A 26,394-nucleotide genomic window follows, 5' to 3' on the forward strand; every position below is an offset into this window, starting at 1 on the left:
CTGAAGCTCCTTTAACCTGGTCGGGGATCTCATCTAGTCGATGGCCTTGATCTTGTCAGGATTCGCCTCTATCCCTCGATGAGACACGAGGAATCTGAGCAACTTCCCTAACTGAACCCCAAATGTATACTTCTCCGGGTTCAACTTCATGCACTACTTTCAGAGATTATCGAACGTTTCTTAAAGGTTTGTGACCGTGTCTGTCTTGGTCCTGCTTTTGATAACAACATCATCCACGTATGTCTTGATGTTTCTTCCGATCTGTGGTTAGAGAATGAGTTGAATACATCATTGGTTTTTAAGCCAAAAGGCATTTTTACATAGCAAAAGACCCAAAGGGTGTAACAAAAGCTGTATTTTTCTCATCTTCCCTAAACATACTAATCTGATGGTACCTCGATTGAGCATCTAAGGAACATAATAGACCACTGCCAGCCATTGAGTCAACTAGCTGGTCAATTCGGGGAAGAGGGAAAAGGTCATTGGGGCATGCCTCGTTAAGGTTGGTGAAGTTGACGCACATTCTCTACTTGCTATTGTGCTTCCAGACCATGACTGGGTTAGCTAGCCATTCTAGGTATTGCACCTCCCGGATGAAGCCTGCTTCTAGGAGCTTGTCGATCTCCCTACGAAGCACTTCCTTTCGGTTGGCTGCGAATCGATGCGCTTTTTGCTTTACTGATCGCACAAACAACTTGTGCTCGATCACATTCCTGGGGACTCTGGGCATATCAGACGTATTCTATGAAAAGACATCCGTATTCACCCAAAAGAAGGTGATGAGTGTGAGTCCCTATTTAGGGTCTAGTGCAGCCCCTATCTGGACTGACTTGGTCAGGTCGGTGTCATCCAGGATCACTGCCTTGAGCTGATAGTCTAGGTGGCAACAACATGAACCTGTACTGGTCACCCGCTGGGTTTAGTGGTCACAGGTTGCGATCCAGGAGTCAGCTCGACCATGTCAATGCTCCTCTTATCGCAGTGCAGGGCCGTTTTGGTGTTGCCAACAGTGGTGATGGCCCCTGTTGGCTCAGGGATTTTGATTGCTTGGTATGCATAGTGGGCAATGGCTATGAACTGGGTTATCGCCGGTCGTCCGAGGATCGCATTATACGTGGTCCCGAAGTCGGCCACATCAAATAGGATCCTTTAGATTCTGAAGTTGTCCTGCGAGCCGAAGGTAACGGGCAGCTTGATTTGCCCTAGAGGCTTAACCGAGGAGCCCGGGGTGATCATGAAGAAGGGTGGAGATGGCCTAAACGAGCTCCTCGGAATCTATAGGGTGTTCAGCGTGTCGGCGAAGAGGAGGTTGATCGAGCTCCCTCCGTCAACGAGTACTCGGCCCAGCCGGATGTTCTGCACCGTGGGTTCGACCATGATGGGTAGCGACCAGGGAGTCTGACGCACGTGGGGTGGTCGGCCTGGCTAAAAGTGAGCGAGACCTCCGACCACTTCAAGCGCGGGTTCGAGCCCAATGCAGTCGCCCACACCTCCCGGACCATCGACTTATATTCCCTATTAGAGGAATATGTCGCGACGCCTCTAAAGATGTGGTGGACCATGTGATCCGCCTGCTGGTATACCAGTGCCGACTGGTCGGGGGTGACCCCATCCTCATTGTCCTTGCCGTGCTTGTGCTTGCGCTCCCTGAGCTCTTAATCGATGATGCCTCGAACGACCTTGCACTCGGTCCGGTCGTGGGTGTCTTTACAGTGGATCGGGCAGTAGCCCTAGCCCTTTTCCCGTCTTTCTTCTCGAAGCACCGGCATGTTAGGCCAATTTGCTCGACCGCCAAGACCTCGGGAGGTCTGGCCTTGCACTTGCTCTTCTTGTCCTTCCGACCGACCCCTTTGAAAGAGGTGGGCTGGTCATAAGCAGGTCATGGCATGGCATCGATCTACCACTCTTGGGCCTTGGCGCCTTGCGCACACTTGTCCTTGAGCTCGAAGAGCTCGATTGTGCTTCGGATTACCTGGGTGGGCAGCTTCTCGACCATTTTATGGTATTTGACCCCTTGCTTGAATGCTATGATCACAGATTCTCCCGTGATCCATGGAATGGTGTTCCGGTGTTCGGTGAAACGTCGTATGAAGTCTCGCAGTGACTCTCCTTATTGCTATCGGACCTGATATAGATCGTCCTCAACCCCTGGTCGGGCATAGGTCCCCTGAAAGTTGGGACAAACTAGCCGCATAGGTTCTCCCAGGAGTGAACCAACCTATGGAGGAGGTTAATCAGCTAGGACCGGGCAAAATCGGTCAAGACGGTAGGGAATTAGTTGGCCATGACCTTTCCATGGCCTCCCGCAGCCTACACCATGGTGGTGAAGATTTGCAGGAACTCCTCCGGTTTGGTTGAGCCGTAATACTTCTCCGCTAGGAGCGGCCAGAGCTTGTCCGGCCAGTGCACCTCCTATAACCGGGCGAATAGGGCATTACACCCTGTCCCATAATGGGGAGCCACTCGTTGTCTGGCGATGGCACGGGCCCAGGGGGAGAGACAGCAGTCTCGAGGTTCCGGCGATGGGGTGGAGCCATCCGATGCCTCCCTGCAGGGGGAAGATGTGCGATAGGTATGCTTGCCCCCTTTCTTCTCCCACCTAGGGATGAAAACGGACAGGATAAATCCCGTTCCGTTCCGATCCGTTTTCTATATTTTCTTGTCCGTTTTCGATTCCGTTTTCGAAAGAAAATGTGAAAATGAAAACGGTTATGGGGTTTTTCCGACCGTTTTCGGATTTCCCGTTTTTAATCTAGAATTTCCCGTTTTTCTAATTGAGATCAAACTTCACAAATCACAATGTAGCCCACATACCAAGCCTGGTCGGCCAATCCAAACATAACCTCTATCCCAAAGTTTAACCAGATCCCAGTGGTCCAGTCTCAGTCGGCTGCTGACCTATCGATGTTGTTCAAGCTCTTGCACCACCTACAATCCTAGTCTTTGTATGATTGTATGTTATGCCGAGTACTCGAGTTCGACATGATAGTTGTTTTTCAGTTGATATTTATGTCATTATGTGGTTTATCTGTGTATGATATAAATTACTTTTGTTGGTGTGAATTAATTATGTGTCGCGCCGATGCTTGAAATCATTATTCCACGGATCAGTGTTCTCATTTTAAATTATCGGTTCCTGACTGATACCCGTATATTTATGTTCGGATTGGTTCGTTTTTGATATCCCGACATTCCCGAGTTCGTACCCGTTTCCGGCTTTCCCGTTTTCGATTTCGTTTTCGAGAGAAAATGTGAAAATGAAAACGGTTAGAGGGTTTTCCCGACCGTTCCCGTTCGTTTTCATCCCTACTCCCACCTAGCCCGATCCTTCTGCTCTTTAGTGGCCACCTGGCTCTGGATCATGCCACGGAGGTTACGTTGGCAAAGAGAGTTGTGCTGAATGGAAGGTTGGTTGTCCTGATGTGGTGGTGGTCCACTAGTACCCCCTGTGGTTGAGGGAGCATGAGACTTATTCCACCACGAGCCCTGCCGTGACCCTTGGCAACCGTGACCCTCACCGGCCTTTGCAATGGGCACGGTGCATGTTGACGCGGTCTGATGTCGAGCAGTCTCGACCAGGAGGGCGAGATCACGCACTCACGGTGCCACAGACGAGCCCTTCGGTATATGTACCGATGGGTGGCTAAGGAGCACTTGCAGGGTCTGTAGGTTCTACGCCAACGTCATGGTCTCGTAGTTGAGACGGTGGGTGCGGAGCGATGATAAGTCGCAAGGGGGGAGCCCCCAACGCTTGGGCGGCGCGATGGCCTAGGCGATGACGTCACTGTAGACTACGTCCTGTGCAGGGGCTCCTCGGGACGGCGTTGGGGATGCGAGGGCTGTCTCGAAGCACTTGCCTATCCGGTGGCAGACTGGTTTCCCTCTAGGCATATAGCCGGGGGTTCACCATCGGCGCTTGGGATGTGAGGGCCTCTAGCGCCCCCTACTGCATGGTCCGCCATGCAGATCTCGCGTTGGGTCTCGGAGCTCCCAGATTCTGTCTCGGTGTCCCATGCCTAGAGCACACCAGGTTCATCTGGGTGGTACCCGATGACGAATACCTTACGGTGGCTGGGGTCCTCGAAACGGGGCTCAGCGGTTGCCGTGGATCCCACCATGGGTAACCTGATCAAGCTTTTTAAACTTGATGAAACGACGAAAATGTGCCCATACCTGGCACGCCAAATATTGAGGGTTAGTCCATGACAATGATTTTGTTGTATGCTGGACAGCGGGTGCGTGAATGGCGTTTCAAGAATCGATGTGTGCGCGTACACTGGAATCAGAGAAATGCTCTCATGGTATTAATTGCTTGCCCAACTCCTACAAAATTATTTTCACTCCATCGCTATCTTGCAGTTGAGAAATTTAGTATGGGCGACGATGAGGCATGATGTGTATCTAATGTCATACTATTATGTGCTTCATTGGTCAGCATTGAGTTGTAGAAGCAAGAAATCATTGATCTTCAGGGACGTGTTTCTCCATGTGAGGTACAATGTCTCTTACAAATTGTTATATGAACTTAGCATTTTTCTACTCTTTAGGATGGTTCAAAGCATTGCTGATATTGATCTCCCTTGTATTTTCAGGCTAGTCCACACGAAGAAACACATCCCTGATCTGACCCTCTGCTTCATTAGAGGTTTGCAATTGGAGGAGGCAGCTGCAAAACTGAGATTACCAAAGGTAATGTGAAGTATTTGACTAATTATGTATGTAGCTAATTACATGACGAATGTTGCTACAAAATTGCCACTTTAGAGTGTTAATGTCATGTAGCAATGTTGTAGTTTGCACATGGCAGATTCATCATTGAAGATATGTGCGTACATAAGTGAAGAGAATGAAAGTAAGAAGAAGAGATGGAAGTACATGTCACCTGTCTTTCTTGCCACGACTGTGTATGTAGTTGCACATGTATGTTTTGAGAGGATGCTAAAGGAGATTGGTGAATTTAATGATGATGAAGAACAATATAGAATTAGTAGGTGCTTGTTGCGAGATACATACGACAGGTCGAAAGTAACTTGTTACGATCAGTTATGAGTTACTAAACGCTCATTTCATAACTTGTGTGCCATGTTGTGAGAGAAATCTAGGCTCTGTGGTAGTGTGCACATAAATGTTGAAGAGAAGGTGGCAATGTTCTTGCATGTGCTGGGACATGGTGTGAAAATGAGGGTGCTCCGCACCACATATAAGCAGTCCTTGGAGACTATTAGTATGCAGTTTAAGAAAGTGCTATGAGCTATTCTCTTATGGAGTGTGGATATTATCAAGTTTCATAACCCTTCAGTTGAGAATTCTGAGGATTACAAGTGGAAGTGGTTTAGTGATGCCCTTAGAGCACTTGACAGGACTCATGTTTCAGTATGTGTTCCATTATCAGCTCAAGGGAGGTATAGAAATAGGAAGCAACAAATTACTACTAACATGTTTGGTGTTTGTGACAAAACATGAAGTTGTGTATGTCTTACCCGGATGGGAAGGTTTTGCATTTGATTCAAGAGTATTGCGCTATGCTATGACTCGACAGGATCCTTTTGTGGTACCAAGGGGTACAATCCTTCTCTAGCTGAATAGATAATTAATCGCTTTGATAGTTTTCACGCTAACTTTGTTTGTTTCTGTTAGGGAAGTACTACTTAAGTAGATGCTAGGTACACAAATGGGTTTGGATTTCTAGCATCATATCGGTCCACTCGCTATCACTTGAAAGAGTGGGCTGCAAGTAACAATGAACCTAGAACATAGAAAGAATTATTTAATTTGCGACATGCTTTAGCTAGAAATGTCATAGAGAGGACTTTTGGGTTCCAATAAAAAGTCCTCTCTATGACATTTGGGTTATGGTAGAAGAAATGGGCTACACTGCGACATATATCTTTCTTTGATATTAAGGATCAGGTACATGGCACGGCAAGGTGCTTTGCAATATAGGTTCCAATAAAGAGCGCGTTGCAAACTATTCTAGGTTAAATGATGTATCATGTGGTTGTTAATGCAGTATATCAGTTCACATGTTAAGTGTTGTCTGGTGATGCCAGAGAATTCAATGAACGAAGCAAACAATTCCAAAAATAGTAGATCCAAACACGTTCAGAAATTGAATTGCATCAGGTTTCCATTAGGCAAATTCAGCTTGCAACCAAATAATAGAATTAAAATTACAGACCAATTCTAATTCCTCAAAAATTGGAATTGGTTTTCCAATTCAGAAAACCAATTCAATTCCAGAAACCAAACATAGCCTAAGGATTCTAGTTGATACCACTTTGTAAATAGAAAATCGTCTTAATTAATCTTTACTGTATAAAACACGAGTTGTTCCTATGTCACATCTTCCTCCTACTATACTTCAATCTAATAAAACCCTTAAAAATTGAATAATTTACCCTCGTCCACCCTTGTTCTCCAACCTCCCTCGTCCTCCGACCTCCGCTCTAAAAATTGAATAATTTACCCTCGTGCACCTTCGTCCTCCAGCCTACTCTCTCGTTGCCTGCTATGGATATGAGATTTGTTTTATTAATAAAAATAAATGAAGAAATTATGAGAGGAATTATTAGATAATCTTCTTTTCCGATCTCATTTGAAATTAAACTACGGCATCGTTCTCGGTGTATTCGTTCGATTGTGCTCTCATGATGTAACATATCTCCGTACTTTAATTTTGTGATTAATACTACCGTATTTAATATTTATATTTTTATTGCAACCTACTGATATTTTTTTCTTGCATTGATGGGATTAAGAAAAAAATTAAACAACTGATATGAGCCCGCAAGTCAGCGAGAGACCGAAAAGTGTCTTCTTCCTATAAGCCCCTACACGGAAGAAATAAATTCCCCTTAGAACTCTTATTCCTCCGCCGGAGTCTTCTCTCGTCGACGAGCGTCGCCCCCCTTCCTCCTCCTACCGGAGTAGCGTGGAGTGGAGATCCATCCGGACTTCGATTGCTTCCTTATTTTGTTGGTAAGTAACCCTAGCTTGCTTGGATGGATTGCTTTTTCGTTCCGTTCTGGTTTGCTCGAGCAACTAAATCCGCGTCATTATTTCCCTCCACGCGGTTAGCTGCGGATTTGTTTGCCGCGTAGTACCCTACTAAGTACTAATGCAGACCATCCATCATGGCTGATGTCTCGATTAAGTTCTTATATTTCTTGAGCGAGCAAGATCAATCTCAGTTGACACCATTGGACTTGGTCCCAATCCAATGTGTGGGTGCAGTTTGTGTCTTTTCAAAATTTTGGGGGTTTAGGTGATTAGACCTGTAATCTTTTAGAACCGGAGTGTTAGGTACAAGTACAACTAACAAGCGATTTAGATTGCACACTTTTGCTGCTGTTAGGTGTTTGGATTAAGTTGATGTAGTACTGTCTGTTAGGCAAATGAGATAACCCGATGAAGTTTTGGATGAAAGGGTTTCAGTGTGGGATAATGGCACTATCGATTTGTTGACTTATAGCTTTGCTTGCTGATTGTGTTGAAATTACTATTTAATACGCGCACAATTCCGTGTGTTATTGTTCGCTGCCTTGCCTGCTGTAGTAGCGCATCTATGCCTGGCTGTTTCTGGGTGAGTTTATCGTTTTTCTTTGTTTTCCATTCTGGATATTAGTAAATTCGATGGAGACTGTTAATGTTGGTTCAGGTCCAAATCATGGGGAAATTTATGCATGGACAGCCACTGATATCTCATAGTGGTGTAAGTCGACATCACTATAGTCTTGCAGCTGTTGCTGTTGGCTTGGGAATAGGAGTTGCTGGGTTATGCAAGGTACTGCATAGCGGTTTGGCCATACCATGGGTTTCTCCGAGGAAGTTCTTTTCGGGGACACAGGAAGTTTACTACGTTGGAGGTCTACGAAATCTTGGCAACAATTGCTTTCTTAATGTTATCCTGCAGGTAATTCTTTTACGCTTACATTAAACCCATAATACATTGTGCTTCATGTGTGGTATTGTCATCGGTTGGAGTTAATGCTAAGTAAGATTATGTTTCCTTGGCAGGCACTTGCTAGCTGTGATTGTTTTGTTTCCTTTCTAGATAATTTGATCGGGACTGATGACTTGCTACCTGAGGAAAAGACTGAAAGAATGCCTCTTATCTTTGCTCTAAGTTCCCTATTGGAAGGTAATGTTGTTCATACGGACTATTGAACCTTTTATCATTTTCTAGATTCCCACTTTCTGATCCAGTCGCAAATCTAGAATTAGTGTCCATTGCCCAATACAGCCCCTTTAATGCAGGATATCTTGGGGTCCTTCTATAGAGTTTTTGGGACTTGTATGTAAATCTGTACTGTACATGTGTTAAGCGCAAATATCTAGTGGGGTCCTGTGTCCCATAAGCCTCAGAGTGCATCCACCAATGGTCTAATCTTTACAGTTTGTAATTTTTGAAAGTCTTATCCCCAATGCTTTGCATCTAAATGTTCCCTGACCATGTTAGTGTACTCGCCATGGTTGAGTTGAGGGGGCACCCTGTATGCTAATTGGGCTTCGAGGTTGGCCCAAAAAAGTGGTGGGATGCTCTCAAAACCAATTCACTTGAGTGAGACAGAGGAGAGTGGAATTTCGTGTGTAGGGGTGGAATCCATAGATCTACTTAGTCAAATTTGATGTAAACTGTTTTCAATGTTGAAAACATCTTCGAAGAAATGAAAAGGTACCCTAAATCATTAGTATCCACATATGCTCCTGGCCCCTATGAAGAAAGATGTCAATTCCCAAAAGCAGTAACAATAGCAATAGCTGTAGCAGTAGCATTAGGAATTAAAACCGTCAGGCCTCGTTCATCAAAGTTGCAGTCCTTAGGGGCCGTAAAAGAGCCCAGATTCCCCGCAATTTGATGGACCTCATGTAATTTGCGTTGCTTGGTAGTTGGTACGATGACTTGCTTGCTGCTCATAGTTTAATCCGCATGATGACGTATTTGCTGCTCCATTTAATATCAATATTTGAGAAAGATTAAATGGAATTAGCCCCAGTGCTAGATAATGTAAAAGTATGACACTCTATTTTCCTTGTTGTCCACCAATTGGTTGTAAACACCTTTGGGTTTGTAACTCATAAAAATTGTATTATTGTACTTAAGATTTGCATGTTGCAGAGTTGAGCATAGTGCGAGATGAAAGAGTTGTATTGAATCCACAAGGAGTAATGCATGCTCTGAGTTTATATGTTAGTCACTTCAATTTGACCAGACAGCAGGCATGATATTTACCTCTGTATCTTCTCAAGATCTATTTTTTTCTTTACCTTCTGTATAAGATGTGCAATTGTCTTGATAACTATTTTGCCCTCATAGGATGCTTCCGAAGCTTTTCTTCATCTTCTGATCTCACTGAGGGATGAATTTTCCTGTTGTTATGTACCACATAGTTCTCTGGCAGACATCACCCTGTCTCACTCCAAAGTATACAATCAAAGGGAAGGTAACCAGCCTGAATGCAAGCGCTGGAAACAAAATCTATTTGGCCCCTTTGATGGGACTATTGGCAGCATCTTGTCTTGCAGAAATTGCTCGTCTGTGGTAGACTCCTATGCTTCTTATTTTGTAACTATTAAAGTGTGGCTTATAAACCAGTACCCTGTTGTTGTTTCTGTAGCCGGATACATTTTATTCCCTCTGCTACTAAATACACAAGACATTGACACAATCTCCAACGCGTCGCTCTATTTTTTCAGTTTTTCTAGCTGTGTAGTAAATATCATTAAAATTGTTATTATGGAAGTGATTTTGATGAAAAAGCTACTGATGTTATTTTCATATTACCAATCTAAATAATTTTGTACATTTTAACAATCAAAATTTGAAATTTTTGACTGTTCTCTATCATGGCATCTATTTAGTAATTAGGATTTTCTTTAAGTTTGGAAACTTAAATAGTCCTTTCTGTCATAACTGTTGATGTTTTGCCTTTGTTGTTGTTTATGTATTGCACAGCTGTCATTGGACTTTGAGAATTTTCACTGCTTGCCTCTCTCACCAGTGCTTAATACAAATGGAGATATTGTATGTCTGAGTGAACCTTCCTTTTTTTTTTTTAAATTAGGATACTTCATTTGCTACTTTTAATTCATGCATTACTCGTTCGTGCTTATTAATATTACTTTTGTCCGTTTCGTTTGTCTTATGGCATGGCATTTAGATCAGTGGGTGTAGTTTGGTGGATTGCCTGAAGTACTTCACTGTGGTGGAGCATCTTGACAATTATCGCTGTGATCGGTGTTGGCATATTGCTGCTGCCAAATATCTATCGCATAAATCAGAAGTTGATGAGGTAATTCTTTTCTACTTGATGTATTTTAATTCTGTCTGTGCACTGGAAATTTTATGACGCCCATCTTTTGTTATGAAGTTCCAATTTGCTTTGTTGAGTTTCACAACTTAACCGATATCTTTGTCAGGAAAAAGTTGACAAACTTCACAACTGTGTCGACTATGGCACTTGCAGTTGCAGGCATATGTTTTCCCCAGGGGAAATATTATGTTCGGCATCTTCACAAGGAACGAAGCAGTTGATTATCAGTCAGTGCCCGAAGGTATCCACAATCGAAATACTTGTTGGGACTTACATGAACTGTCTTAAAATGGCATAACACCTGCAATACTAATGTTTCCTTCCAGATTTTGTGCATTCATTTGCTACGTGCTTCAGTCAGTCTTGATGGTGAACCCGTCAAGCATCAGGTATGCACCGCGTGACATGTGAAATGTGGTCACTTCATCGCTTCATATAAATTACCTACTGAATGGTCCGTACTTTGATTGCAGGGGCATATTTCTTTTCCTTTACTTCTCAATCTATCCCCATTTGCGGGGGGTACATTGAGCACTGGACAAGGATTTGGACCTTTGGCAATGAACGCGCATAGAGATGGCCAGCAAGCTCTCCATCTGTATCGGCAACTCAATATGCGGATGCCCTTGAATGTGTTACCTACTGGTGGGAACCTATCAAGTCAGCCGTGTAAGGAAGAAGGAACAAACAATAGTGGTGGCTCAATTTATGTGGTTGGTTAATCTATTTTTATACAAATTATGATGACATTCACAGTTAGCTCTTGATCAAATTTAAGCTGTGTGGTAACTTCATTTGACCTCTTGTCATTTTCAGGGAAACATTCATGTGGCTAATAGTTCGTCATCTTCATCACCACCGCTGCCATTGCCATCATCATCAAGGAGCAAGTTATATGGTCTCTCAGCCGTGGTGGAGCACTATGGGAAATGCGGAGGAGGGCATTACGCTGTTTACAAGGGAATAACATCGAATTCTAATGCTAATGATCCAGGGCGACCTCCTGCAGGTCTTGGCAAGCGGTGGTTTTACATCTCAGATGGTCACGTATCGCAAGTTTCAGAGGATGATGTTTTGGGTGCGGAGGCCACCCTCCTTTTCTATGAAAGATTGTAGAAACTTGTTGAGTAGCAGATATACTCGGAGATGCATCATAGAAATTGTAGGGCAATTTTTTTTCCAAGAGTCTGTTTTTTCATTTGAGCAAATTTTGTTGGGTGGAGAACAAATTAGGCCTTGTTTCGTGATATTGTAAGCGGCAATCCACAGATTGTGTAATTTTTTTCCCCAACAACAACAGAGTCTTTGTACAAAGCTAAGTTAGGGTAGATAAGAGATGAAATCTATAATATTCAATTAAAAAGATGATAATATAAGATACTAGCAATAGTAAAAAATAAAGTAGTAACGGTAAAAAAGACTAAAGTGTAAGTTATGATTTTGATATATGTATTTGCTAACTTTTATATGCTTCTATTTGTGGATAGTTTTTTAAGAATATTCTATTTTTAAGTTTTTTTTACAAACTTATCACATATTAGGTTTGATCGATCACTGTCTTTCTTCATATTATCAGCGCGTCTTAGTATTTCGCTGTGCATAGGTGACTCTGGAGGTCTTCATTGGATATATCTAAACTATCTCAACTGATGTTGAATAAGTTTTTTTTTCTATTGGTGCTACTTTTACCCTATCACGTATATAATCATTTCAGATCGATACTTTCTTGTATGGCTACAAATCTATTGCATCATACGCATATCTGCTATACTTAATTGTTGGATAGACTTTTAGTTAGCCAACATTCGGCGTCATACAACATCACGGGTCGAATCGTGGTCCTATAGAACTTACCTTTCAGTTTTTGTGGTATCCTCTTGTCACAGAGGATGTCAAAAGCTTAGCGTCATTTCATCTATTCGGCTTTAATTCTATAACTAACATCTTCATCAATAACATCATCCCTTTGTAGCATCGATCCTAAATATCAAAAGATATCCTTTTTAGGAACCACATCTCCATTGAGACTAACACATTCTCCCTCATACCTAGTATAATTGAAATCGCACTTCATATACTCCGTTTTGGTCCTACTAAGTCAAAAATCTTTCGATTCTAAAGTATATCTCTACAACTCTAATTTACTATTAACCCCTTATCCTACTCTCATCAACTAGCACCACATCGTCAGCAAAGAGTATACACCAAGGGATATATCCCTGAATGTCCCTTGTGACATCATCAATCACCAAAGCAAATAAATAAGGACTCAAAGCTGATCTTTGATGTAGTTCTATTTTAAGTGGGAAGTTATCGGTGGCACCTTCACTTGTCCGGACACTTATCACAACGTTATTGTACATCTTTGATGAGGATACTGTACTTTGTTGGGACTTTGTATTTCTCTAAGGTCACCACATCATATTTCTTGATATTTTATCGTAAGCCATCTCTAAGTCAATGAATACCATGTGTATATCTTTCTTTTGTTTCCTATATCTCTTTATAAGTTGCCTTATCAAGAAAATCGTTTCCATGGTCAACCTCCCAGGCGCAGAACCAAATCGATTTTTAGTAATGTCCGCCATTCTTCTTAGGTAATGCTCAACAACTCTCTCCCATAGCTTTATTGTTTGAACATCAACTTAATTAATTAGTACAATTTGAATATCTCCTTTATTTTTGAAGATTGGTACTAATATACTTCTCCTCCATTCTTTGAGCATCTTGCTTGACCAAAAAATTAGGTTGAAGAGCTTAGTTAGCCATGCTATCGCTACGTCTCCAAGACATCTCCACACCTCAATGGGGATACTATCAGGGCCTATCGTCTTGCCTCCTTTCATCCTTTTTAAAGCTTCCTTAACATCAGCTTTATGAATCCTTTGTACAAATTTTCTATTGGTATCATCAAGAGATTTGTTCAGTTCAATGGTAGAGCTCTCGCTCTCCCCGCTGAACAGTTCATCGAAGTACTCTTGCCATCTAGTCTTGATCTCATTATCTTTCATTAGAAGTCGATCGATCCCATCCTTGGTACATTTGACTTGGTTGACATCTCTCATCTTTCTTTCACGGATCTTGACCATCTTATAGATGTCCTTTTCTCCCCCCTTTGTACCCAACCGCTGATAAAGGTCCTCATAAGGCCGACCCCTTGCTTCGCTCACAGCTCGCTTTGCAGTCTTCTTTGCCACTTTGTACTTCTCCATGTTGTATGAACTCCTATCAAGGTGTAAGCATCTGAAACATTCTTTCTTCTCCTTGATATCCTTCTGAACATCCTCGTTCCACCACCACGTGTCTTTAGCTTCACACCTACTTCCTTTGGTCACCCCAAACACCTCTGAAACCACCTTCCTAATGCAAATTGTCATCTTCATCCACATGTCATTTGCATTCTCTCCTTCCTTCCAAGAACCCTCGTTAATAACTCTCTCCTTAAGGTTCTGTGCTGTCTCTCCTTTGAGCTTCCACCACGTCATTCTTGCAATTTTGGCGCCCTTATCCCGCCGAACACGTATGCGGAAGTGAAAGTCAGCCACAACAAGCTTATGTTGAGGGAAAACACATTCTCCAAGTATCACCTTACAATCTAAGCAAGCATGTCTATCCTCACTTCTTGCAATGACAAAATCAATATGGCTAGAGTGGTGGCTACTATTAAAGGTCACTAAATGGGATTGTCTCTTTCTAAAGAAGGTGTTAGCTATTATCAGATCGTAGGCCACACCAAAGTTCAAGACATCCTCTCCCTCTTGTTTCTTACCGTCAAACCCAAAGCCCCCGTGCACCCCCTCAAACCCTACATTAGATGTACCTATATGGTCATTAAGGTCCCCTCCTATGAAGAGCTTCTCACTAATAGGCACACTACTGACCATGTTATACATGTCTTCCCAGAATTGCTTCTTGACGCTCTCATCGTGACCTATCTGAAGGGCATAATAACATTCAAAATCAAATCTCCAACAACCAGCTTAACAAGGATAATCTCTATCTCCGTGCCTCATGACGTTCACCACTTCGTTCTTGAGGCTCTTGTCGATCAGGATGCCAATTCTATTTCTACTTGTGGTCCCCGTGTACCATAGCTAGAAGTTGGTATTCTCCACATCCTTTGCCTTCTGTCCCTTCCATTTAGTTTCCTGGACGAATGAAATATTTACACGTCTCCTAACCGTTGTATCACCAACTCTCGCGACTTACCTGTTAGGGACCCCACGTTCCAACTACATAAACAGATCTTACTTAGCTCGGCTAGCTTTCTTACCCTTCACCCGTTGAGACAAATGCAAAGATCCTTGCTCATTTTTTACTACACTTAGACACGCCACTAAGGATGCGACGACCCGATCATTGCCCACCTATCACTGTATCTAGATCAAGAAACAGTGCGTCACCAAGGGGGTGACGGCCCGACCCTTGCCCATTTAACACCAAACCCAAGTTCAGATATGGCGCGTCGCTAAGAGGATTACGCCTCAACGGATTTCTTTTAGGTTTCATCCCCATAAGAGTGGCTAAGTTTTTACATTGGCATGCCAAGTCTATCACAACTCTCCTCCTTATCTAGGCTTAGGACCGGCTATGTTGGTACAACCTTTGTTTCATTTGGTGGTGTTCTGTTCACTGTGCCAGCAATGCATGAAAAACGAAGCCTGCTTTTCTCTTTCAGTAGCAGCTGCAGCATGAAAGGCCAAAATGCAGTTCCACCGCAAAAGAGCCCCCTTTTTTTCAGAAGCAGCATGAAAATACAAATGCAGTTGCACTGGAAGAAAAAGAAAGGGTGATGCTTAGCAGGATGGACACCAATCTGACTAAGCCCATTGATAAGCTGTTGCCTTTTTGTCATGGCTCTCCTTCTAATCTCTCCTTTTGGTAGCAAGCGTTTCCAAGAGCTGGAAACTGCAGCGCTGCAAGGCAAGTGCTTTAGCAGCCCTTCACACCATGCAGCCGCAGGCCCAAAGCCGATGCTGCATGTACAAACCTTTTTAGATGTTTCCAGCATTACCTACCAAATGTTTGGTGAGCCACAGAAGGTGCTGAAACATGTTGTTGCTGGAGTGCAAGTCTTTTCTGTGTGCAAACTGCAAAACTGCATGCAATTTGTGTTACTTCTTGCTGGTGCAGTTTCTGAATCCTTCACTCCGTCACACTCTCGCCGCTGCTCCTGGCCTATCCTTTCGCCTCTGGCGCCATGGCTCAGGAAGGCGTCAACCCGCCTCAAGACATCGAGGGAAGCCATGATCGCGCCACCTTCCCAGGCGAGAGCACTCCCGCTGGTGTCGGGTCGGCGACGTCTATGACGGCCGGCTCCAAGTCCAGCTCCGTCAAGCCGGCCAGCGCCGAGAACAACAACGCCGAGTCGAAGCCCGCCAGCCCGGAGGTGGCCCATGCCGGCGAGAACAGCGCCAGGTCGAAGCCCGACAGCCCGGTGGTGGCCCATGCCGGCGAGAACAGGGCCAGGTCGAAGCCCGACAGCCCGGTGGTGGTCCATGCCGGCGAGAACAAGGCTGGGTCGAAGCTGGCCAGCCCAGCGGCGGCGGTCAACGCCTGCGAGAACGACGCGGGGGAGGTAAAGAACGGCGTCGCCGGAGAAGAAGGTGGCGGGGACGCTGCAGCAGCTGGCAGCGGCGGCGCCCGGTCCAACTCCAGGTCGACCCAGAGCTCGTCGGACAGCGGCGTTCACGACGTCGCCAAGGATGCTCCCGCGGCCGGCGGCAGCAGCGGCAAGGGCAAGGGCAAGGGCGCCAAGGAGGCTGAGGCGGAGCACGCGCTGCACATCTGGACGGAGAGGGAGCGGAGGAAGAAGATGAAGAACATGTTCAGCAGCCTGCACGCGCTCCTTCCCCGTCTTCCCGACAAGGTCAGCATGGCTATCATGGTTTTCTTGCAGATCAACCATGCAAGATGGTGTGCGTGAGCAATCTGCAAACTCTCCCCCTGATTTTTACCGTTTGGTGAACACGCCTCATAATCTTCAGCCGTCTGAAATCACGTGCTCGATTTCACACGCCTATGTGAACGCCGACGATTGTAGGGCAGGAGCTAGATTTTGGGTTCACCCGATTTCACACGCCTATGTGAACGCCGACGATTTTAGGGAAAGAGCTAGATTTCGAGGTTCACTGGAGGTTCACTGGTGACTCCAGTGGTTAGAGGGAAGTTAGGTTGGCGACTGGATCGGTGGTGGGCTACGGCGATGGCGCTGTTGGACCCACGAGCGGCAGACGAGCGGTTGGAAGGGTTAGCAGAGGGGTAGCTCAAAAATGGATTGATTAGCGTGACTACGGGCGGTGGCAGCGGATCCGGCGATTGGGACACACCAAATACGCGAGGAGATGGACGACGCGGAGGCGGAGCGGCTAGGGCAAAGCGTTGGGAATGAGAGGTAGAAGAAAGGATGTGGACCGTTGAATTGAGATTGAATGACTCAGATTCGTCGTCTAATAAAAAGGAAAAAAATAGGCGCCTGATAAATAGCATCTGCCTTTGGTAAATCGTTATGTGAATATGCATATCACCACTTGCATGCGTCGTCTCGAATTCTAACTTTCACCTCCTTGCATTGGTCATGGTTAATGCGTGCATTTGAGAGCACAGTATGAAAAGTCAACTAGTGATCTAACCTAGTGCTATCTAAATTAGTCTGTCAGGCTTGCTTGGCACAGATCCAACTAGGCACGGCTCGACATGCCCAGTGAGTTTAACAGGTCATATCATGCTGGCCCACGTGCTGCGTCCTCGGCCTATGGTATAGCCCGTGAAACACAGTATCGTGTCGAGCTGGACCGGGCACAGTTACGGTACGGCGGGCCATGATGAGCGGGGTGGCCAGAGGCGACGTGGCCAGGGCGGGGCAGGCAGCGGCTAGGGCAGCGATGGTGGTGCGAGCGATTGGAGCAGGGCGGGACGGGCCGTACTGTGTCTAAATTATGCCTACAGTGGTGTAACTCGTCCCGGTCTAACAGACACGGGCTATTTAGATAGCTCTAATCTAACTGGCAAGGTCGCCTTATTGGTCAAACCAAAAAAGCAGTACTTAGCCATTTCTAATAAAATTTAATTAGAATTCTAATTTTATTGTTGCTATTTATCAGACAATATAACATAATACATATTTCTACGCGGATTTTTTTTACCAAGAGTGAGGTTAGCCCATCTAGCTTGCCCGGACGCGTGTAAGGGGTGATCACAATGTCGATCCCATGGCCGCAGACTGCACCAAAGTCCCCACCGGTTTTTTATGAATGCTGAAGTAGGGGCTAAACCAGGCCGGTCCAGGCGCCGGTTTCGGATACCAAGAGGAGCAACGAAAGGTTAACCGAAGGCTCGGACCAACTTTTTTGTATTGCCGGTCGTTTGGCCCGGCTGTGAAGCTGGATTCCTTTGCTAGAGCAAGAAAAAAACAGCCAAACACCCTAGTCGTCTCAACTCTCGGAAGTCCAGCTCACAAAATGAACAGAGAGGGAGAAGTACCTATCTGGCAACCAGAGACGAAGCTAGAAGTTAAATGATCGTGATGCCAAATATACATTTCAAAATAAATATTCATCCTAAAGTTTAATTTACCTTAATACAAATATGATCAAAATAAAACAATTACTACTAAAATTTTGATTTCCTGTTGCATTGCCACCAGGGACCTCTACGTAGCTTGGTCCGTGCTGGCAACTCTCAGGACCTGTTTGTTTTAGGTTGTTTCTAGCTTCTGTTTTTGGCAAAAGTCTTGAAGCCAAAAGCTCAACCAAACTGGTTTGTTTTTTGGATAAGCTAGAGTCTATTTCTGAGAAAATAAACTAGAAGTTGATAAGCTAGTTGAGAGTAGCTTTTCTGAGAAGTAGTGTGTTAAGAAACCAAAAATTATTGTAAAATTCAACAACTAAAATCTAAAAATAACTTCTAAAAAAACTAAAAACACAGCTTTTTAAAAAGGGAGAAGCAAAAGGCTAAACAAACAGACACTTAGTTGGTAGAGAGACAACTTCATGGCAGGTTAGCTTCGATAGCTTAAACCGAAGCTTGACTTATTGGGCTGTCACCTGTCAGTGTGCATGATCACATTAGGCAGATCACTTGGACTTTGATTTCTATCAGTTTTAAATCAGTATTCTACAGATTTTGCTGCCGTGAAAGAATTGTGGAACGTGTTACTTTTAGCAACATAATTTACCAGCATTTTTAGTCACCTGTACCATAAAATTTGGGAGAAAAATAATGAGTAGTAAATATGGAGATTAACGCTCAAGTACTCTAGTTGTAATCCAAATGTAAATGGAGATTTTGAGCATGCTTCTCAATTATTACCATGTTTAATTGTTTATCAACCTTTTCTTTTCCTCTTACATGTAATGATTCTCTCTACCATAGCATTAATTTGCATGTTAGCATGAGTATAAAGAGAAAAAGGGAGAAGGGAAATGCCTCGAATTTTAAAATGACTTGTATTTGAAGAAGAGCTAAATAAATGACTTATTTTTTTGTTTGTGTTATATGAAGACCTAACCGTTGACTGATTGGCATTGGATCCTAAGTCCTTGCCATTTGTAATGTGGGTGCAAATGATTCGCATCCATTTACATTTTATGAGCATGATATTGCTTATTGGCATTTAATTTTGGTTATACCTATAGCCAAGCCAAGTATGATTAGGAACTTTTTTAATTACAAACAATCTGATGTATTGATGGTTATCAACGTTTCTGTCAATTTGTATTGTATCATATACTATGAATGGTTTTCGAGATAGACATCAATCGCCTCAAAAACAGGTCTTCGATTAATCATGCAACTAGGCTTTCATGCATCACGCTGATGTTTAGTGCAATCATACTACCTTACTGCTTACTTTAGTCAGAAAATTGTGATGTTTCGAATGCATAGCGTCAAGCGATCTATAAATTTTGGCTAGCGATATAACTCCATAAATATTGATATTGAACGTATGAAAATGATGTGTAGCTTTATTCCAAAAAGGTGCCTTTTTTCGTAACGTCAAACGGTCAAAACAACATTTTTTTTGCATAACAGAAATTTGCATTATTTTTACTTTTACTTTTATGTACAAATTGATGTCACAGGCTGACAAGGCTACCATAGTGGGGGAGGCCGTAAACTACATCAGGGTTCTCGAAGGCACCCTCCAGAGGCTGGAGAAGCTGAAGCAGGAGCGCATGCGCGCGGAGCAGCTCGGCGTCGGCGGCAGCATGGCACCCGCTTCATCGTCTACGCGCCATGCCGCGCCAGTGCAAGCGCCGGCGCCGGCGACGAGGGAGGCTGTCCTGGCGGACATGGTCCTGGCCTGGAACGCGCAGCAGGCGGCCGGGGCGGGGAGCTCGGCCGCGCCCCCGGCGGCGTTCCAGACGTGGTCCGGGCCGAACGTCGTGGTGAGCATGGCCGGCGACGACGCGTTCATCAGCCTGTGCACGCCGCGGCAGCGGGGCATGCTGATGAAGGCTCTGCTCGTGCTGGAGAAGCACTGCATCGACGTCGTGGCGACGAACGTCTCGTCCGACCGGAACCGGTGCATGTTCTCCATCCATGCGCGTGTAAGTCGACGGCCCGTCCGATCGGGGAAACAACAGTATGAATCGCGTTTGCGTTTCAGTTTCTTCTCTGTATTTGATAGGAGCCTTATGAATCTTTGCGCGTTTGCAATTTTGCGTGAGCAGATCAACGGGACCTCCGCTCACTTCCCTGAGAACCTGACGGCTGAAGACAGGTACAAGCTGGCGGTGTCGGAGATTCTGCATTGGCTCGCCAAATGAGACGAATGCTCGTGCATGACCTGCAAGTCTTCTCCGAGCTGAGCTGCTCCTGCCTGCAATCGGTCCGGATTCGTAATCGCGGATTTTGAAAGAGAACTCGTTTTTCCATCAAGCTTTTAAACTATTGTGTTTTTGCAATAATTTGGATTAAAGTTATGAAATATCTTTTTTCATCCTTCGTAAATACAACATTTATCTCGCAAAGATATGAATGTATAAATTCTAATATTGCTAAATTTCTCTCCTCGACTGCGTGGTGAGACTTATGAGGTTGCTTAAATTGCACACAAGTTTAACACTTAGAACCTTTAACAATAGAAAAATTCAGGATTAAATTCAAGTTGAAAGACCGAGTCATACAACCAAAATTTATCTGATATAACCGTGAGTGCCAAACACTAGCCTCGTCTCTATTAATATTGCCACAAATATTGTTTACAGATTTGTTGTATAAATTAGAAAGAGAAGCACAGAACAAGCATCCGCAATCATAGCATTTACCAATAAAAAGTCCATGTTTCGATATAAGTACTTTATTGGACTCGAGTGCCACCTTAAACTCGTCTCTACAGAGAAGAGAATTTATAACTAGATTCTTATTTATTGAAGGAACATGTTACACGTTTCTCAGCTGTATGATCTTTCATAAAGTAAACTTTAGATCTAACATGCTAACACCATAAACAGAAGTATGAGACTCATTCCCTATTAAGACGGAAGAATCCCGAGCGACCTGATAAGAAGAGAACATTGAACTGTCAGGACACACGTGTACATTAGCTCCAGTATCAATCCACCTGGTAGACTGATTCACTAAAATAACAATAGGTAAATTAACATACCCAATAGTTCTATCTCCAGTGCCAATGGTCACATTGACAGACTTGGTGTTCTTCCCATGATTAACCTTTCTTCCTTTGCGATCTCGGCAATCTTTGGCCCAATGACCAACCTCACCGCACACGAAGCAAGGGTTGTCATCTTTATCATCATCTTCTTCTTAAAGTTGATAGTTTGTTTTGCTTTGTTATTTTTCCCGTTGTACTTGTCATTAGAGAACTGTTGCACCATATTTGCGCTAGACTGTCCATCACATACTTTGTTATGCACATCCTTAGCTCGAGCTTTCTCCTCAACATCAAGAGATACGATCAGATTCTCAACAAAAATCTCTTGTCTCTTATGTTTAGAGCAGTGAAAAAATTCCTCCACGAGGGATGCAATTTGGCAATAATACCCCCAGCCATAAAATTTTTGAGTAAAGTATACTCTAGGAGCTCGAGCTCTTTTACAATGTACTGAATGTCATGAGCCAGCTTGACTACTGATCGATTATCAATCATCTTGTAGTCATGATATTGCCCCATAATATAGTTCACTGCTATATCTGAAGCACCAAATTTTGCATTAAATGTGTCACATAATTTATTTATGTCCTTTATGTGCATGTATACATCACAGAGACAATCGGCAAGAGCACTAAGAACACATCCTACCAAGAGTGTGTTGGCTCCCTCAAACTTCTTCTCATCAGAGGTAAGAGTTCCTTCAGGTCCGCCAGACGCAACCCAGTAGCAGTTCATAGCCGTAAGCCACAAAGTGGCTTTGACCTGCCATCTCTTAATGTGCACACCAGTAAACTTGTTCGGCCTTAATGCATCGGCAAAACCAGTCGTCGTTAAATCAAAGTGCCTATAATAAGGTTTTTATATTGTTGGAAGTAATAGTACTTTCAGAGTTAATTTAATTTAATTTCTGATGTAAAATGAACAAGAACATATGCAAATAATCAATAATGACTGTGTTCTGACTATCCTCGACTAAATTCAACTAGCCTTGAGTAGGATTCGATAAGTCTCAACACACTTTGACTAGAGCATGCCCTCAACAAGATATTCAATTAGATACTCGACTAGCAGATGTACTCGACTAGGTACTCAAGTAGAATTTACATATGTACCTGATAGCGACGTGAGATGCAGACACCCTTGTAGTGTGAATGCTCGATGCAGTAGATGATGATGATGATGATGATGAAGTTGATGCAGATGCCACCGTGATGTCGGTCCAGTAGGCAATGACAAAAATAAAGTAGTCGAAATAGATCGCGATGATGTAGAGAAAGCAGATTGTGAGCAGTCATGATGAACGCTTCCCAAAAACCTTATTCGCCCTCTCCCGATGCAGGATCCCAAGGGCGACGAGTTTTGAAGACCTGCTCTCCCGTTCGTCAGTGCATGCCGGCACAGCGGGATAGAGTAGACTACGTGTGATAGCGTAGCGGAGAGAAATTGGCAAAACCCTAATTGTGTGTACGCAACTCGCGTATCCTCTTTGTGCGACGGCTATAAGATATATATAGAGGGAGAGTCACGCGATTGAGACGCCCCACGATCGAAGACGGTTATGCCGCCATGATCGGAGTCTTGACCGATACGATTTTCATAAATTTATCCGTTTGCCCATACAGCAAAAGGAATAAAACCGTAAAAGGAAGCCAGGCATGTGCAAACAACTAGAGCCGATTTATGCGGACCATTCACGCAGGTGTCGTGTACCCGTGCCCTCCACTCGCGCCCCCGGCCCGACCTGGCGAGGCAAGTGAGCGCGTAAGTGTGTTTTTCTAATTATCTCATTCACACATGCCAAGTGGATGGAGGAGAGAAACCATTTTAAGTTGGTATCTATCCACGTCCACTATCAAGGTGGGACTAAGAGCATCTACAAGAGTCTCTCAATTCCACTCTCGATAGTTAAATTTAGGAAATTTCACCCTAAATTCTAGCTCTAACAGCTTCCCAATCTCAATCCTAATATTTACCAACCCTCAAAATCGTCCCTCTCACTGGCTAAATATGGGGAACGCTCTCTCACTCCCAAAAATGTCCGACCACCCTAGACCCACCCTTTGTCTGTCCGCCGGAGCTCAGTTCCGCCCTGCCCCTGCTCGACGAAAACAAATCGCTGCTCGCTACTGCTTTGCCACCTTGGTGCGCCTTGAAAGACCCCTCCCCGTGCCCAAAAGGGGCACCAGAGTTGGAGACGAAGGCATTGCGCGTTGATTCGGTGGTGAAACGACATCATCTATGCTGAAATATCTTGGAGGAGTGTCGCTTGACCTCGCTCCCTTCTTTGCTTAGCTTGGGCTCACCGAATCTAGTCAAGGTTCATCGGATTCGACAGGATGAGCGCTTCATGGTGAAGTTTGGCTGTGCTCCGTGCTCGGGCGTGAGGACGAAAAGGGCCTCGGTTCGGCAAGGACGCGTGTGGAAATGGGGTGAGCAGCTTCACACGACAATCCTGTAGCGGATGGAGGCTCGGTTGGGGAACCTAGGCTCGGTAGCGATGAATTTGGGTGGCGTCTGTGGTGGAGCTTAGCAGCTATGCGTGTCGGTGTACTCTGTGTGTTTATGTCTTGGCGTGAGAGAGTGAGGGAGAGGATGAGCAGGGCCGAGCCAAGAGCGAGAGGCAGGAGATGGAGTAGGAGAGAGCACGGGCGTGGACATGGCGGCACGGTCTTGAACCTACATTACCATGCTTGGAGCTTCTTGGGACGATGACACAAAAAGAAAGGGAGAGAAGAGATATATGGCAGCTAGGGTCCACTCATCGGTGTCATAAGAGAGGGAAGAAATTCTGGTCTTTTGAAATATAGGGAATAGAGTATTAGGAGCTTGTTAGGGAGGAAGAAGATTTAGGGAGTAAATTTTATTAGAAAGACTCCCTATATAGAGATATTTGGTGTGAGTTTTAGAGAATCTTTTTGAGATGCTCTAAAGAAATACACCTCATTTATATGGTTCGGTCTTTGAGATTTATTTAAAATTATGCAAATATAATAGGTTAAGTCCATATATTCTAACAATTGTCACTTTTAAGAAGTGATAATTTATATTTTCACTAACATGTGAGATCATCTAAGTCACTAATAATAATATAGCGTGGCGGATTTGTTACCACTCACCATAAAAATGATAAATAATTAAATATCTCTTTAGACCATCTCCAGTAGCTACCTCAAATTTTCATCCTCAAAAATACTATTACAGCATTCCCTATCACTGTTACAGCATCCCTTATTTTTTTCATATCCAACAGCTACCATATTTCCTATCTTCTATTATTTTTTCTCTCCCTCCTTATCCCGCTGTCCCACTACTGGAGTTGGCCTTATAAAGAGGATCAACCACAATGTCCCTACTTACCTAGCTGTACGATGGAGGATCGGTCACTCTAGAAGTACCATATGATGTCATCAAGTAACCGTTCCAGCGGATGCTGCAATCGCCTCTTCTTCTTTAGGTGGTCACACAGCTAGTTTTGGTGGAGCTTTCTCCAGCGGCCTGCAAACACGGACTATGTGTGGATCGATGGCGCTCGGAGTCCAGAGATTTTTTGAGCTTGGGCACGCGGGCTGGGCCTTCTACCTTGCTCTAGGCCTCCTCATCGTTTCTTTGCCACTGTACGAGCCCACGTCTGGGCCTGTCACACACGCTAGGAATCTATTGCGCGCTTCCTCGGCGACTGCGCCCACCAAGCTACGTTCCCCCCCCCCCTCTTTTTTGCTTTATTGTACATTAGTATTAGTTCATTGTGGTCTAAGTTTGTAACCTTTTGCCTTTCCATGCACTCAAATATGAAAGCAATTGATACAAAAGTTTTCTTAACCCAAATTTAACAATTGGGAAACATCGTGCAACCTTTTGTTAGCCTGCCTAACATTTTTTAAAAACATTTATGACAATTTGCGAAACCTAATTCAATAATTTGCAAAATATATATCCAATAGTTTACATGATATTTGTTGAGAGGGTGTACTTGAATTGACAATTTTTAAATACATAAAAAATAAATTTAATGTGGAACTTATTATATTAAATTAATTGTGAATAACAACAATCCAAACATGTTTTGAATTTGAAAACTTGGTTTGGGAGATAACTGTGCTTCAAATTTGAAATTCGAACTGTTTTTTACCATGGGAAAAAACTATTTTACTACCCAAACAATTTACTTTTTTCGTCTGAACCCCTCCCCCCTTCCCCAAAAAATAAAAAAATAAAAACCTTGACTCGTTTTAGTACCTCAACTAAAACTTGACTTGATTTAGTCCATTGAACTATTCGAATGCGGTCAATTTACCCCCTAATAAAATTTATTTTTTGTTTTTTATCGTACAAGTTTTATTTTAAGCTCATGTGGGATGATAGAAGACATTAAACTCTGTTTTTGGGGGAATGGTACATGTGGACCCCTGTTCATTGACTACGATCATAATGATCAAATTCCGAAAACCAAAATAGAGAGACTGATTTCAAAGTAGGGATAGTTTCCTTCATGTTTTGCAGGAGTTAAACTCGATAAGTTATAGCAACCCAAGAAACGAAGCTCGTAGGCAAAGCCCCGAGAGACCGAAAGGGTGGGACAAATCTTGAAGGGCGAAGAGCATGATACCCTTTGAGATACCTGAAATATTTCTATCATTAGTAGGAATATTTCTATAGATAAGGGGTAAATATATAATGACAACATGAGTGGTTGAGGTATGACTATAAATACCTCACTTATCTGATGTAAAAAAAGAGGAACAATTGTCACACCAATAGTTGCTGCATTGTTTCCTGTGTTGCGATTACGATCCCAACGCATGTGTTAAAAAAATAGGATTTTTCTTTATTATATTCATAGGTTAGGATTATTTGATATTGTTCTAAACCGTGAGGTACAAAATTGCAAGAAAAATAGGGCAAACAAATGTAAATATTTTCTAGCATCCTACAAAATTTTAAATTAAAACACAACTTGTACGAGAAGAATAAAAGATAAATTTTATTAGAGGGTAAATTGACCATATTTAAATATTCGGTGGAATAAATCGAATCAAGTTTTTTTTTTGTCAAGGGCTATTCGTTCAAACGAGATGGTTGAGGGGAGGAACCGTTTACCTTTCCCACCACACATGTCACCCAGCAGCCCTGCACCCGTTACTCACACCAATTGACGCATAGCCCTAAAAAAAGCAAATTGTCCTGCAAATAAGGTTTACAACGTCGATTAGACAAATTTGAGCTGGCAGATTCGGGATTCGATAACTTTGCAATGACTACAAAAAATTATTCCTACAACAAAAGGCTCCAGAATGGCAGAATCCAGTTGATACCCGGCACATACGGTCATGCTTCGCTAAGTACTGCCACTACTAATTTACTCATCATTCGGTCTCTTCCCAGGGACAATGGTCAAATAATGCAGCCCGTGATCTAGTTCAGGCTACAGTGCTCGCAATTGGCGTTTTGCTTCCAACATGCAGC

General features: G+C 43.7%; 1 protein-coding gene and 1 pseudogene across 3 annotated transcripts; one reads left to right on the top strand and one right to left on the bottom strand.

Moving 5' to 3' along the window:
- Positions 1-6,826: 6,826 nt before the first annotated feature.
- LOC133888935 (ubiquitin carboxyl-terminal hydrolase 27) lies at positions 6,827-11,781 on the top strand. 3 transcript variants are annotated; one of them, XM_062329333.1, is made up of 11 exons: positions 6,827-6,978; positions 7,658-7,912; positions 8,017-8,140; positions 9,119-9,219; positions 9,317-9,541; positions 9,956-10,024; positions 10,161-10,292; positions 10,420-10,554; positions 10,640-10,702; positions 10,787-11,026; positions 11,130-11,781. In XM_062329333.1, exons 2-11 carry the CDS (start codon positions 7,667-7,669, stop codon positions 11,427-11,429), a joined length of 1,635 nt encoding a protein of 544 aa, XP_062185317.1. In that variant the 5' UTR covers positions 6,827-6,978; positions 7,658-7,666; the 3' UTR covers positions 11,430-11,781. The 3 variants fall into 3 exon arrangements, with proteins under 3 accessions (XP_062185317.1, XP_062185318.1, XP_062185319.1); XM_062329334.1 differs by lacking the exon at positions 9,956-10,024; XM_062329335.1 differs by lacking the exon at positions 6,827-6,978 and having other exon boundaries at positions 7,773-7,912; positions 8,054-8,140.
- A 1,208-nt stretch (positions 11,782-12,989) lies between these two features.
- LOC133889470 (uncharacterized) lies at positions 12,990-14,822 on the bottom strand (annotated as a pseudogene).
- Positions 14,823-26,394: the final 11,572 nt, after the last annotated feature.

This window comes from Phragmites australis, chromosome 13 (assembly GCF_958298935.1).
Source record: "Phragmites australis chromosome 13, lpPhrAust1.1, whole genome shotgun sequence".
In the NCBI taxonomy this organism is placed as follows: Eukaryota; Viridiplantae; Streptophyta; class Magnoliopsida; order Poales; family Poaceae; genus Phragmites; species Phragmites australis.

Bases quoted from the DNA above. Each gene is read 5' to 3' on its own strand.
- LOC133888935 (XM_062329333.1), top strand. From the start codon at position 7,667: ATGGGGAAATTTATGCATGGACAGCCACTGATATCTCATAGTGGTGTA. The intron at 9,220-9,316 runs GCATGATATTTA...TTGCCCTCATAG, and splicing joins TCAATTTGACCAGACAGCAG to GATGCTTCCGAAGCTTTTCT. The intron at 10,293-10,419 runs GTAATTCTTTTC...TATCTTTGTCAG, and splicing joins ATAAATCAGAAGTTGATGAG to GAAAAAGTTGACAAACTTCA.